This window comes from Rhipicephalus sanguineus, chromosome 1 (genome assembly GCF_013339695.2).
Source record: "Rhipicephalus sanguineus isolate Rsan-2018 chromosome 1, BIME_Rsan_1.4, whole genome shotgun sequence".
Lineage (NCBI taxonomy): Eukaryota > Metazoa > Arthropoda > Arachnida > Ixodida > Ixodidae > Rhipicephalus > Rhipicephalus sanguineus.
The window spans coordinates 234,587,377-234,602,940 of record NC_051176.1 but is presented as its reverse complement, the minus strand read 5'-3'; the positions used below and the strand labels follow the sequence as shown (position 1 = coordinate 234,602,940).

At 48.4% G+C, this 15,564-nt stretch overlaps 1 protein-coding gene across 1 annotated transcript in view; it reads left to right on the top strand.

Moving 5' to 3' along the window:
* The window catches only part of LOC119374846 (zinc finger protein 423), a 174,497-nt gene that overhangs the window by 19,523 nt on the left and 139,410 nt on the right, over nt 1-15,564 (top strand). The window contains exon 3 of the mRNA XM_049420348.1: nt 14,668-14,817. Coding sequence (XP_049276305.1) covers nt 14,668-14,817 — 150 coding nt within the window. The remainder of the gene's footprint in view (nt 1-14,667; nt 14,818-15,564) is intronic.

Here is a 15,564-nt window from a genome sequence, read left to right as displayed (position 1 = left end):
TGGTTGTTTAATTTTGTCGCATCATCATGTTCTCTTTCTAAAAACAGCCCAGGAAGCAAAGAAAACTATTCAGAAGTCTGGTTCGTTGGGCTAGTTTACAGATTCTTTTTATCGGAAAACCAGCGCCAAAGGAGGCAAAGCACAAGCGAAGATACACGCAGGACAAGCGCTGACTGACAATTGAAGGCTTAATTGCTGCAACGCCTGCGGGTGCACCCAGGAATCTTAAATATGCAAGGTTGTAGAGAGGTATACACCAGCACGTTCAGTTGACTGATAGCTGAGGCCTTTGCTATCAACCAAAGGGGTGACACACGCGTAAGCGCACCGTCCCTAACGCTAAGCAAAGAAGAGTTAAATTATCTCGCATATGCCGAATGATACAACGTATGTGAATTGTGCATTGGTAGTCTCTTGATAGTCTCTTTATCTTGTGTCCATACATCTTAACTACAAAGCTTGATATTTCACATGCCAACCCGCCACGGTGATCTAATGGTTATGGTGCTCGACTGCTGACACGCAGGTCGCGGTATCGAATCGCAGCCGCGGCTTTCGCATTTTCAATGGAGGCGAAAATGATTGAGGCCCGTGTGCTTAGATTTAGGTGCACGCTAAAGAACCCCAGGTGGTCGAAATTTCTGGAACTACGGCGTCTCTCATAATCATATCGTGTTTTGGGACGTTAAACCCCAACAATTATTATTATATTTCACATGCTGTTGATTTCCCACCAGTTTTCGTTTATATTGCGTCAAATCAATAAAACCTTCGGTAGTTAGTCAGGGCTTGTCCCGCGTGTTTCTTTGCTTGTGCTTCGATCGGGCTCGTTTGACGCTGTTTTTCCCATTAAAAAAAAAAAGCCAAACTATGTGCCTCTTTGATTCGAGAGAGAACAGGGGCGTAGCCAGGAATTTTTTTCGGTGGGGGGGGGGGGGGGGTTCAACCATACTTCATGTATGTGCGTGCGTGCGTTTGTATGTGTGCAGGTATATATACGCAAGCACAATTGAAAAATTTCGGGGGGGGGGGGGGGGTTGAACCCCTCCGCCCCCCCCCCCCCCCGCCCCCCTTGGCTACGCCCCTGAGAGAGAACGAGATATAATGGCGGCAGCCGAGCGTCACACCCACGTTTACTTTGACAAAAGTGTTTATGCCAGAACTTCACCATGCGCTTATGTCGTTTACAATGGGCTGGCAACAAGTTACGACGTGTAAAAGCTTTTATTCTCACTTGAAGTTGTTTCGCCTTTATGATTCATTGCACGAAGAATACGACTGCAAGCGCGAAGAAATGTATTTTCGGTGTGGCCGCATAGCGTCCCACATATTAGCTCTTGCAACGCCACACTCTTCATGTTGCTTCGTGTGAGCAGAGTGTAGAAACAGGTTAGAGCAAGAAAAAAAATTTCACATAACCCACATCCTCAGCATTTCGTATACTCTTCGGCACTGGATGGCTCTGGTTGGCTGGTAAATGCTCTCTCTGTGGCTAGCTTTATCTCGCGCTATGCGGCGTTACGTGTGGTGTGCAGGCTTTGCTTATTCTTCGACTGTCCGGAGACGCCCGTAAGTGACAGCGCTCTGGATGAACGAACGAAGCACGTCCTACTGCTCAACAACGCTGGTGTCGCCAGAGCTCGCGGCGCCTTTCTTTGTCATGACGAGCGGTTGGAAATTGGAAGGACTGCACCTAGGAGCGACGATGTGACCTTGCTGCGGCGCCCAGTGACGGATGGCTGCTCTCGACCTGTGCGCATGCGGCCGGGCCCCGTTTGCGCGCCGAAAGTACCTGCACCCCATTTTGCCGGGACCGGCTCATCTGTTTCAGGTTGCGAGAGCGTGTTTGAGGTGCGAAGGCACAGTCCAGACGTCCCACCACTACCAACTGCAGAGCTTCGCGCCACGCTAGTCCGCTTTCGCGCATGCCCAGCTTTACGCGACCCTGCTGACCGAGAAGGACGTATGCAGCAGACGGAAGGGTCACTTGCCTATTACCAACGTCGGCAGCGCTGTGTCCACATCGTCGACGTTCGTGACACGGACCAACAAGAGCAAACCGTCGGTTCGAGATGACGGAGTAGCAGCGCCAGGAGCAAGCCGTCTCGAAACGGGCAGCCCCGTCGTATCAAAATCCTGTCAGCAAGTCTGTGCGTAAGGGATGATGGGCCCTGGGTACCTTCTGAGCGCTTTCCGAGTGCTTCCGGAGCCGAATCCATCTTATCGCTAATTGACAGTGTGTCATGGGATTCGATAGGCCGGCCTAGGCAAGTTAAGGAAACGGACGACGAGGAATTGGCGTTACGCTTTAGTAGGTACTCGTTTTGCTAACTAATTAAGCGCAATCGCATTAGAAGCCCGAAACTTATATGCGCGCGCCCCGCGGCCACAGACGTCGAATGCGAGGAGAGAGTTCAGTGTAAGCTGAAGGTGCAAGTCATGCTAAGTGCGGAACTTGCTATTTCAGGGGAAGGTGACTGAGATTATTTGAAGGGAATATAATTAAGTCTAAATGCACAGGTGTATCTATAAGTCAGTCATGACCGGTGTAATAGAGCAGGGAGATTTTCGTGGCTGGGTTGCTCCACACATCTTTTCCCGAGGAAATCACCCATCTAACCTTTTTTTTTTAAATTCAGATTGGGGTGTAAAGCCGGCAGTGACACAGCACGCGGCTGACGTCTTCAGAGAGCTTATACTGAAGTCACAATTACGAAAAGCTTCCGGAGAAGACCACACGAAGCACCGAGCTACGATAGAAGCCCTCGACTTGCTTGACCGGTCTCTTGAGAAACGCTGCAGGCGCACTGCAGATCGATGCGTGCAGTAGATGGTGAAAATTGACGACGAGCGTCGGTGGATTAACAGGCAAGTTTCAAGCACAGTGCAATGTGCGGGACAAAACCACTTGTGTCCTCACGGGAGAAGAGCATATGCACTGCACATAGAAGGCATCCTTGGTAATGCCGTATGACTTGACGGTTAGTGCTCGTTATTAGGGTGATTTATAAAAACGCATTTGTAGTAAAAAGATGAAGAAAATAAAGAAAAGAAAAGCCGGTCGTAGCTTGCACTATAGTGACGCAAGGCTAAAGGCACAGTGGAGCTGATCGGTTCCTAGCTGGTCCTGGCCATACGAAGTGATGCCAAGTAATACGAAGTGATGCCAAGTGATGAGAAGTTGTACGAAGTAATGCGAAGTGGTGCCAAGTTCCAGTCGAGTCCAAAATATAGTCGCCTCTCGACGTTTCCGCCGTACTACGTTGTAGCCTACTTTAAACAAGTCGAGTCCAGCAGTCTCGCTTGGCAGCGCGCCGGGATTCCCGGTAAGCGGCTTCCTCAACGGCAGAGCGAGCCTTCTTCGGTTTTTCCATGTCTGCGTCTGGCGCCGCGCGCCGCCGCCGCGCGCCGGCTTTATACCGTGCGAAGCAGTGCATGTGCAGTTGACCATGACGTCACGTCTGGCGCGACCGAGCGATTGCGCGCAGTGTTCAGGCAGGCCGGCTGGTGGTGGAGCAGTGTACGCGCTAGCGAAGCAGGTGCACAGCTGTGCAACCGGTTGCTAGGCAACGTGCGGTGACGTCATCGCGGCGTGGAGCTTTTTTGTTCGCGTTGGACAGATTACGGCCGGCTTAAACAGCTCCGCTGTTAAAAGAAACGGAAAATAAACGCCTGCAGCCTTACGGCATGCAGGTAATGCAATAATAGCCTTACGCATTTATTGTTTTTTTTTATCTAGCAGTAAGTTCTCTTGACCATTATGTTTAAGGTTGTCGTCCGCGGGCCTCCTTTGTCTTACATTCTGAGCACTTGCGTAGCCAAGGGAGAGGCCCCCCCTCCCCCCCCCCCCCCCCCAAGAAAAAGATAATTTCAGTTTTGCACGTGCATATATACACGCTCACATAAAAACGCACGCACGAACATACATAAAGTATAGTTGAACAACCCCTCCTCCCCCCCCCCCCCCCCCCCGAAAAAGATTTTTTGCTACGCTACCGGTTCTGAGTACCAGGGTACAGTAGTAGCAGGGGATAAGTATGTGTATATTTGCCGCAGGCGCAAAGAACGGGCACATTAGAACGCGTTCCAAGGCAGACGGGTACCCAGGAGCTGATGATAGGAGACGTCAGGACCACCCCGACCAGATAATTAGAAAAAAGAGTTCTCTCATCCGGTAAAAGTTGTAGAGAACGCGGCAGACTCACGATGATATATATGCACCTATGTCCCATTGAAGAATATACTTCTCGACATCTAGTAGAGCTTTGTCCCCAAGCAGTTATTGAGGTGTAAGCATCAAGTGCCTCATCAGACGCTGGCCTGGAAAAACGCGGCGAGCGGTACAAAAGCCCGCGTGACCTTATAAAAAATTCAGATAAACATCCCTGCATCCCACTAACATGAATCATGACGAGTGGCGAAGCACTGGGTATTGTACCGGTATGTCACTGTACTACGTCACCCGCGCATTGCCACTGCGAAAGTAATTTAAGTGTCATAAAGTGTACATATATACAAATGTATTTATTTGGTTCCTCTTTAATGTCCTTCTATATTTTAATCCTCTTGTTATGATTCGTTTAGCGTCTTGAGTTCTGGATTCCGTTTTCCCTTTGTTATTATTGCTGTGTGTTTAGAAAAATTTATTGTATCACAAACGGTTAACATCAGTAACAATTAAACAAGACGTTTTCTTGCTAGAAATACATTCACGAGAAGGACAAAGCTTTGTGGTCTGTGATATGGAGAGCAATTAGTCAAGCTCTCGGATACGACACCTTCCACATCCCACTGTGCACATCCTTCAGAATTGTGATAGCCAGATTTGTTGATTTTGGGAACATAGTGCCTTTAATTATTATTCGATTTCATTTTTATTAAGATATTTCAGCAGTGTTTTGAGTGTTGCATATGACTCTTATCTGAGACTTCATAATCGTAAACGTAATCGCAACTTATAATTCTTATATCGTCTTGAGTTCTGTATTCCGGTTTCCCTTCATTTCGTTTTCGTTGTGCAGGTGTTGAGTTTCGGTTTAGGTTTTGTGTAGCGTGACGGACGCTGACAAGGCTGGGTCCTAAGGAGCTTCGCCCCAAAAATAAAGGGATCGAGCCGGAGTCGAACCCAGGTATTCTGCGTGGCAGTCAAGTTTCTGCCCCAGAGTCGACGCCAGCGCTAGAAGCCGCTTTGGAGAAAAACCCTCTACAGTCGTCATGTCGTGCAAGGAGTCGCGCTAACACAAGTAATATTGCGTGGCAGAACCGTACAATCGCGCGCGTCACACCATGTGAAGAGCGTAGCGAGTAGGTGATTGAAAGCTGCCAACCCATTGCTGAGGGCTAAGATATAATTCATCATCATCCTCAGATAAAGCGTCAACAAAGTGTGCAGCTACTTACGTGACCTCTCAAGTTCCGATTCTTCTTCTTCTTCTTCTTCTTCTTCTTCTTATTATTATTATTATTATTATTATTATTATTATTATTGTTGTTGTTGTTGTTGTTGTTGTTGTTGTTGTTGTTGTTGTTGTTGTTGTTGTTGTTGTTGTTGTTGTTGTTGTTGTTGTTGTTATAAAGCAGCCACACCGGATGGCTTTTCGGCTGCGAGTCGTCTTAGGTAAATGCATAAGTGAGACAACTTTATTGAATATCCTACAAATTGATGGCCCGGGTTTTGGTGTGACCCTGCGCGTTTTTCCTCGTCTATCTTTTCTTTATTTAACGTTGTGCATGCGGTGCTTCTGGGTCACGAACTAGGCGCACGTTATCAGCGTGACGCAGCATTTTCGACAAGGAAATAAAGAGAGAACAGTTTTTCAGGAAACACAAGAAAGGCCGATGACGGTCATCTTTAGAGTAGAACGCACGCCCGAATGGGCGCAAGCTTTTCTTCTATAGTGTGGGGATAAGAATACCACTTTGGGGAATGCCTTGCGTGAGGTCGTGTCCAGTTGTCTCCAACTGTTGTTCACACATAAGCGAATCTCCCACGCAGACAATTACACAATCAAGTTCGGTGCGTATATAGTTCGGTCGTGTCTCCGCGAATAACCTCATTGGCGACACAACGGCGACATTCATGCTAAGAGAGATGGATATGGCGGTGTTTCTTGCCCGAGGCAATAGCAGTTGTTGCCAAAGCAATAAGGCTGTCGTAGGGTGAAGCATGTGCTCGGGCGCTTGATGAAAACAATGATGCCGCGAAAAAGTTATCGCCAGGAGCCGGCTAAGAAGTAAGAATTAGTGACGACACCTCGGTTTCTCATCGGCGGCCTCCGGTGGCCCCTGGGCTCGGTGTCCGAGCGACGTGATCACCCGATACCCCGAATGGGCCGCGGCGGAGCCCGCGCTCCGGGGCGCACGCAACAGAACGGTGCGCTGACTGGTGCGTGGGCGAGAAGGGGAGCCGCGGATCGTGATTTATAAGTCTCGCCGTCAGGGGGACGCCTTGTTTTTGCCCTGGGCTCCCATGGAACGGCGTCACCGGCGGGAAGAGCGAGCGACGGGGAGCGCGCTTCGGCGCTGTTTCCAATTGATGGATGACTTCTCAGAGAGCTCTTTGCCGCTGTCCGCTTTGGTTTAGTGCGGCTTTCGGCGGCGTTTCTAGGTGCAGTTGCCTTGCTGGGAAGCCCTCGGGGACGGACCTCGCGTCGTCGCGGCTTAGCCTCCGGCTGGCGCTGAATGCGCGCCGTAAAACCGTGCAATCAGGCACCGGGATTAGAAGTTCGCGGCGCCGTAGGCTCGGGTCACCGGGCCCTGGACAGGGCCCGCCAATGCGGGACCCCCGGCGTGTGTGGGGCGCTGCATGGCATCGGCCGACCTGCGATGCTTAACAGCCACTCATGCGTGCTTGCCTCAGTGACAGCCGATCGGCACTTGTCACGGCCCGCCATGCAATCAGGCACTCAGAAGTCGGGACACTCCGTGGCGCCCCGTCGACTCTGCCCGCGCGTGACCTCAATACGGATGAGAGATGCGATAAAGGTTGGGTTAATGGGGCCACTCTTTGAGACGTTTCTCGGATAATGTTTTAAAGATACGTAGTGGCACAGAAATATTCCTTCTAAATTAACGAAAGGACAGAAGAGATTAAATGTTGCGAAATCCTCGCTTATATTTTAGGTCAATGGGCAATTACATTGTAAAGATTAAAGCGTTTTCAGATTTGAGTTCGCGACTGCTACGGCCGCAACCTGATGGGGGCCTAATGCGAACGTGTTTTTGTTTTGAATGCATGGTAGAAAATATCAACTGTTTAAAAAATAATCCGGAGCCCACCGTGACAGCGCATCGTTTGCTCGGGAGTTGCTTCGACACTTAGGTCCCATAGTTTCTACCACAACTATAATAATAATAATAATAATAATAATAATAATAATAATAATAATAATAATAATAATAATAATAATAATAATAACAATAATAATAATAATAATAATAATAATAATAATAATAATAATAATAATAATAATAATAATAATGTGCGCGAGAAACACGCTGCAGCATTTTATTTAGTTGTTCTGATTAGCGTCTTGCGTCTGCAGCAGTGGTGTTCATGGACATAGCTACATTTTTAAAGGTTATCCAGCGTACAGCGTGAAAGATAATGCTATTTCCGCGGAATTTGGTACTTATCAAGCGCCAAAATAGAGGAATCTAACCTATCAGTGTTGGAGTGCCACACTGCATGCCGTGTTAATTAATCGAACCAAGGGGATAACTAGGACAACGAAAGCAGCCCACAGATATTATCTAATGCCAGGGGCTTAGTGGACACGAAAATGTATGACGGAATACCCCTTACAGCCGGAACGCGAATTTTATTCCGAGAGCGCCACCGGCGAGGCTGGCTGCACATTGTTTCAGTCCTTCGTTATAAAGTGTCAAAACGAAACAAATTAAGCTCAGAGTTTTAGATAACACGCGAATTATTAAAATGGACATACGGAGAGGTTTTGGTCAGCGCGCTTTGGGCACCGTTACCAACGTTGCACTTGTAACAGAGCTTAACCGCTGCACTTTTTGTCCTGGTCCCGATCAGGGCACAAGCACGGTAAATACAATCATTGTAAATATCGTGGCTGTAATTCTTTTTTTTTTTTTTACGTATGCAGTTGCCGGCTGCCCGTCGAATATGGCCTGTAGCATTGCGCCCACATGTTGATGTGGTGGCATAAAGAATTTTGCGAACATTCTAAATCGCGAATACACAAATCGAATAGTCCTTACCTGTTCGATTGGTATTCGATTTGAGAAATCGCCTTTCGAAGTTGTAGGGAGTTCATTCCTTCCTAACAACCTATCAGACAACAACAGTTGACGCTTATACAAATATGGACGACAAGTTCCTTCGAATAATACCGCCATTAAAAGAACCGTGATTGTTGCCCACATAAGTCTGTTCATACGCAAATGCACGGAGAAAATCACCTGTGCACAATAATTTCGATTCGTTAAATAAGCGCATCTCGCCTTCGGTTGAGATGCGCTTTGTCAGTTGACCAGTCTATAGTGACTTATAGCTGCCTGGTGTATTTCTATGCCTTCTCTTGTAGAGGTGTGCACGGGCTCCGGGTAGCCCGAAAGCCCGAGCCCGACCCGGCCCGCGGGCCGGGCTCGGGCGGGCCGACGTATTTTCACCTCGGGCCCTGGCCGGGCTCGAGCTACTTGGAGTTTTATCGGGCCGGGTTCGGGCCCGGCGCAAAGCCCGATTCAAGCCCGAAATATAGAGAATGAGCGGAAATAGTTTTCCAGTACGCATACAGCGCCTTTTCCGCGACCGCCCTTTACCGCTTTTCCTTTCCACTCGCTACTTTAAATAAAAGGGGAGCAGGTAAAGCACTGCCTCTGTTGCACTCCGACAAACAAAGAAGTAACACCACCTGAGCTACTGACGACGCCACGCGACTGTTCGCGTTAGATTTCAGGCCAAATCCCATATGAGTGAAAATGCACGCGACAGCGACGAGCGACCCTACGTAGATCGCCTTCGTGCAAGCTGACGCTTGCATGGGCCTTGGAGGAATAGCATGGGCATACACCACATACACGTGACGGCTTTGGCGAGCGAACGCCATTGTTGCTGGCATGAAGCCGTCTACTTGCTTGCTGTCTTTGCACGACAATTTGTAATCTGTGAAATAGAGACTGTTCGTCGTGTGTCGTTTGATCATATTTAATATGCTCAATGAAATGCCAAATTACCGGAAAACGGTGTTTTGTTTTCGCAGCGAACCTTCAAAAAGCCGGGCCGGGCCGGGCCCGGGATCGTGTTTTCGTACGTCGGGCCGGGCCGGGCGGGCTCGCAGCCCTTTGCCGTCGGGCTCGGGCGGGCCTTCGACAATGTCAGCGGGCCCGGGCCGGGCTCGGGCTCGTAAATATGGCCCATGCACAGCTCTATTCTCTTGTCCGTGTGTCGTTTCGTGCTGCACCAAAGTTGTTTTGCTACGGTTTCCATGCACTTGACAAGTCGAACAAGCTGCCCGCACCTAATAAACCAGGAAAAATGCGAAAATTCATACGTAGAAGTGCGAGTGGGCTTGTGGTCTCAGGTGACCAATATACAGAAATACGATAGAAAGATGCACCGTAAGGCACGCATGTGAGGATCGTAAAGGATATATCATCAGGGTGGCCATGCTGGCTGCTTTGCGCCAATTTCGCTACTTCGCGACCAGAAATGAAAATGTCTGGTTTGCTCCACGGCTACGTTGAACTTCTATTTTGGCACGTTTCTGGACAATTTTCTGATTTTCTGATGATAAAATAGCGAGCAAGCCTTACGGCTACCCACTGTTCCAAATATGTCTGTCATTTTTTCTGTTTCAATTCAAACATGCCCGCTTACTGCAGTCGCTACAAAGTTCATTATTCAATCTTAGTTGATTAGGCGGTTAACAGCGATAGCTATCATCTCACTTTGTGTCCCCCTGGATACATAACTTATATGCAAATCTTCACGTACCTCCCACTGGTGAATTTTAAGAAAACCACGAAACTTAACTTTGATCTCGCCGTATAGTGACTTCCCTCTGAAGATGTGGGGTTCTGGATCAGTGCTGCCACACCTCTTAACAATGAGTACCATTTCTGCTTCCCCTGAAACGCACTTTTTAAGCATTTACTTCAGTCCGCTGTAATACGATTTTACGGGGTTTTTTTTCCTGCTTCGTATAGGGCGCGTCATAATCACACCAAACACTTGAGTGACGCAGTACACACTTATTACCGCACAAAAATTAGCCTTTAATTGTACTTCTCTCGTGGTTAGAACTTCTTCGAAAGATTAATTAGAGGTTCGTTAGGAAAATACATCCAGACTCTTGAGCGACTTGCGCTGGTAAAGTCTTTCAATATGTGCATCGTCCTACACGACAAATTTCGCTGCGTGAAAATTGCCCCGCCACGGAGGTCTAGTGGTTATGGCGCTCGGCTGCCGACCCGAAGGTCGCGGGATCGAATGCCGGCACGGCGGCAGCATTTTCGATGGAGGCGAAAATAGGCCCGTGTACTTAGATTTAGGTGCACGATAAAGAAACCCAGGTGGTCGAAATTTCCTCCACTACGGCGTCCCTCGTAATCATATCGTGGTTTTGGGACGTTAAACCCCAGATATTATTATCATTATCATCGCTGCGTGAAAGGTGAATGACGGTGACAGGCAAGGTAGAACTGAAGTTTCTCGAGCTGACCGATACTATCCAAATATGTAAATAAAAATTTCACTTCACGCCTCTGTTGCATGATCCAGGCTAAAGGGCCTAAAACACAGTCTAGTGCGAAAGGCCTTTGTGTGATCGAATGCATGCGACGTCTGACTGATTGGTTTATTAAAGACGATAGTCTTTCTTGGGGAACCTAAACGCAGAAATTTTGGTCTGTCTTTCTGTTTGTCGGCACGTCCCTCGATTCAACCAAGGGTCGGTTTCTTCGTATACCTCCCATAGGACGCGAAATTCAAACGCTCCGCCGACGCAAGCGCCGACAGCGCCGAGAGCGCTATTGAGTTACGCCCCTTGCAGAAGGCCGCCAAGCTCAAAGGGCGATGACGTAGCGATTACGTTGCTTACGTCGTCAGGGCAACAGTAACAACAGCCGCTCGCCTCCACCCCCTCTTCCTCCCTCTCCGCGCGCCGTTTTCTTTCTATTTTTTCGTGCGCTTGCTTTTTCTCCACTCCCATGCCGCGCACCGTTTTTTATTTTGTAGGCTTGCTTTTTCTCCTCTCCTATGCCCCGCGCCGGGTTTTTTTTTTTTTTTTGTTCGCGTGCGCTCGCGCGCGTGCTGTGCTTGGCCACGCATTCGCGTTTGCCCGCAGCCAGCTCGTGCTAGAGCATAAAGGATGAATCCACCTACAACATTTCTGTTACCTCTTTTTATTGTTCTGTTTCCGAAACTCAAGATTTGCATGTAATGGGGCACGATACAAGTTCAGGAGAAGAACAGAAGGGAAGAATTCACAGTGTGTGCATGACTAAACACAACAGTTCATTGTAAAATTTAGAAATTAAAAAATCGAACACATTGGAAAGTGTAGGCCCTTTGACGTACACACATATAAGAAACACGATTTTCATTTGGTGCAATACCGAGCAAAGTGCAGAGGAGCCTCTGATGAGAGGTAATCATGTAGTTTAAAGAAATGTCAGTGCATGACAAAAAAACATAACGAAGCGCAAAATATGTAAATATGAAATAATATTGCAATGATTTACTTATTAACCGTTGAAATGATACGAAACACAAAACAACTACTTACATATTTGCTCAGATTTTGCACAAATATACATGAAATGCTGGACACCTTCACCAGATAAACAAAATGAAAAAGATAAGATTTAGCACAGTAAGTAGTACATTGCGCTAAAAAGAGCAAGACACAATATATGGTACTTGAACACTACTTGAAAGTTAGTTGGTGGCAACGGGATGCAGGCCATGGTCAGTTTATGCAGCAGCACATGACATTCGAAGAAAAGCGTATTACTCAACGACCAGGTGAAATAAGCCTATACGCAGCTTTTCTTTCACCGCGAATACAATGCCTAGCTGAATATAACGCCACTGAAGGGAGGACGTCATGTTGGGTACACTGAGCACTTCATTGTGACAAACACAAACGGTAAAATTCTGCATATAGGACATGTCTCATGCCTACACATGAATCCTTAGAGCGGTTTTTCCATAGGCAATAATAGAGACAATATATAAACACACAAACTACTTCTTCAGCCGTAAGTACATAGCATATTCACGCACCGAGAAGAAGCACTGGGGGCAGGGTAGAAAGCTGGTCCACTTGAGTTGCTGATCGAGACTTCGCAGAGAGCTGCTTCTACAGCTGTTAACCCCTCCTTGGGCAAACGCATCAGTTCTTGCCTTCTCGAATACTCCGAAAACGTTTCCGTCCTGAAATAAAGCAATTAAAAACTATTAATTCCAACGATACAAATTACGCAGTCGCATGAGGGAAACGTAGTTTCGTCGTCTCGGCTCAGTGCAAGCTGCGATACATTAGGCAGTTTTAGAATAGCGTACGCTATTTTAGCGTTTGCGGCTCGCTATTTCCGTCACTACGGGAGCCCGCAAGCGGTTAGCGTACGACGCATGACAGTTGCGCGAAAAGCCAACGCAAAGCTTTTCGTACGCTATTCTAAAACTGCCTATTGAGTCTTAGGAACGCTTATTTAAACGATGGCGAGTGATAAACAGGCAAAAAAAGCAAAACGCACTTCCACCACGCAGTTCTGTCATAGACGCAAAAGTTAAACTATGAGTCTCAAGTTCTTTAATTTCATTCCTTCTAGGAACAGCGATATTAACTGCAACATCGTGCTTTTCGCGATTCAGCCGTAATTAAAAAAACAATAACTGTGTTGTCCAACTGCAATTCGTAAATGTGTGGCTGCGAACGCAAGCCGCATGCTCACCTTTAGTTTTTCGGAACCTCGAAGAATCTTGCGGAGCTCGGCCGGTCTTGAAGTATCCGTGCACCGTTCCATGATGTACGAATGGTGCGTGCCGTTAACCACCACGGCGGCAAGAGCGCACAACACGCAAACACCACGAAAACTTCACACGCCGGCCAAAGCTCCCTTCATGTAACGGAACATCACGAAACTTCATATCAAGGCCGGCGACTAGGACGGGCTCCTGTATGGCGGCGACGGAGCACGGCTGACATAACGACCACTCCGATAAGTCTCAAGAGCGAACAATGACCCGCTAAACACAACGGGAGACTTGCAGGTGTCCGCCAAGCATAGCCTCCCTGCACGGCCAGCATGGTGCCCGCTCCACCCGCTCTCAGCACTCGCTTCATGCTACAACGGAACTTTCGAGGAATTCAAACCTAGCGTCGCGGCGCGCGCGCGGCCTCCGTGGCCGGCGCGGGGTGCACGGCGGCACGCTGCCATTGGCTGCTTTAATTTTGAATCTCCATGAACACTAGCGCCAATTTCACCTTCAGTTACGGCCCCTTTTAAAAGGCCGCCGAACTAGCTAATTATTCAAGATGGTGTCGGTGACGTCATCATGACGTAATTCTTTGGGACGCCGGAGCGGCAGTGTTTCCGGGTATTGATTCAACCACTCGGCCAAAGTTGAACCACTTGCACAAGGGCCAGCCATCGTGAACGGCTCACTAGGTTCATACTTGTGTACATGGTTGATCAAAAAGCAAACATTACGCATATCTGAGGCGCAACATCACTAGGTAAGTATTAGGTGGTGTGTTCCTTTAATAGAAAATACATAGATACGTAATTCTAGAGACCCTAGTTTCTTAAGCTGCGCTGAAAATGCGACTGCGCCGAAACTTGGCTTCTTCCGTGCCCTGTGCGCGAGCTCATTGTTGTGTTTCGGTTTCAGTTCAGTATTGCACTGTACGAGTGCCATGGGGCGCCGCTCTGGCATTCCTGCTTTACCCAGGCGACGTGAATATAAAAGAGTGTGTGGAGAGCTGGAGAGTACTCGTTGAGTGCGGACGTTTCTTCTGCTTCGGCGCTTCGCGCTAAACCGCGTGTTCGGGCTGGTTGGCGTCCCCGCCGGTCGCGTTGGTCACCGCCGGTCTTGCCTGCTGCTGCACCGGGACTACCAGCCCGCAACACAGCATTCACGTTTCCCGACGTATTGCCAGATGGCGTTCATCTCTCACGCAGCGCTTCTTCTATCGTCTTTAGACGACATTTGCAGCGAAGCACGCAGATACGCGGCCAATTTTTTTCTATTTTAACACTTTCTTTTTGCTTTATTTTTTCACGCCTCTTTCCTCCCGTCTTTCTCTCCCCCACTCCCCTTCCCCACGCACAGTAGCAAGTCAGCGATTTCTATACGCGGGCTAAATTCTCTGCGTTTCAATAAAGGGTTCTCTATCTCTCTAAATGCAGACTGAGAACAGTAAAAAACGAATAAATAAACATTCGTCGAGAGTAAATAAAAATAAGACTACAAATAAGGCCAGCGCTTCTTTTGCTTTTGTCAATTTGACGCATGGACAAAAGCAAAACGTTTGGTTTTGCATTTGCAGAAAGCAAAAGCAAATTCTGGTACAGATACCCCGAAATCTTCGCGGTTAGCAATCTTCTCCGCCTCGTCCGCTTCACGAGGCAGTGCAGAAAACTCTCGAGTGCGACGGTGATGGAGAGGTGGTGTTGGACCCTCTGGTGCAGGCTCGGACCAGGGACCGGAACCTCCTAGCGACGCGAGCCGAGCAGCCGGGGAGGACGAGGACAAGCCACCGTTCCGCTGTGACGGCTGCGGCCTGGCTCTCGACAGCGTGCACAGCCTGCTGCTCCACAGGAACGTCGACTGCAGCCGCGGTGAGCCTGCGCGTTTTGGAAGCTCGCTCCCCGGACTCGGGACAGCCGCGGCCTCGGTGCTCTCCCGGGTCCCACGGAGAACAGCTCCGGAGGTTTAGCACGTGCGACACGTGCATGAACGTACAGTCCGGTTCACTGTCAAGTGGAACAGGCATTCATTATTAAAAACAACGTAAATAAATCATTTTTGTGCCCGTAGCGATGAAAAGCCGTTGGCACAATCAATCAGGCATACGTTGACACAAAAAAACTTACCTTCGTGCCCTTAATTGATGTCAGAGACCAAATGTTGTGTTTCCTTTAGCTGTGGACGGATGCATGGTTTTGTGGATGATATGGTAAGCATTCCCTTTAAAAAGGTGTGGTGGGTTTTAGCGCCAAGCTCGGTATTTTTGCCTGTCAGCTGCGCCCTTACTTCCGGAGACTTGAGGTCTCTATAGTTCGTTTCGAGAAACCATCGAATGTTCAATGTTATTGGTTGTCCTAAAAAAATAATTCTTCTCATTGTGTGTCCTGTTCCTTTATATCGCCAGCCCTACAGCCGTTTTGTTGTTTAGATTCCCCTCCTCCTTCCTTCCTTTCGCATAGGTGCAGTGTTGTCGACTTTTCCTGTCATGCCATCGTACCACGCAGTTCACGACCACTGTGTAGGCGTTTCAGGCGCTGCTGTGGCTATGATTGCCTTCTTCCTGTTCACAACATCTCACCTCGTCGTCTTTCTCCCTCCCTTTTCTCCTGCCTGCGCAG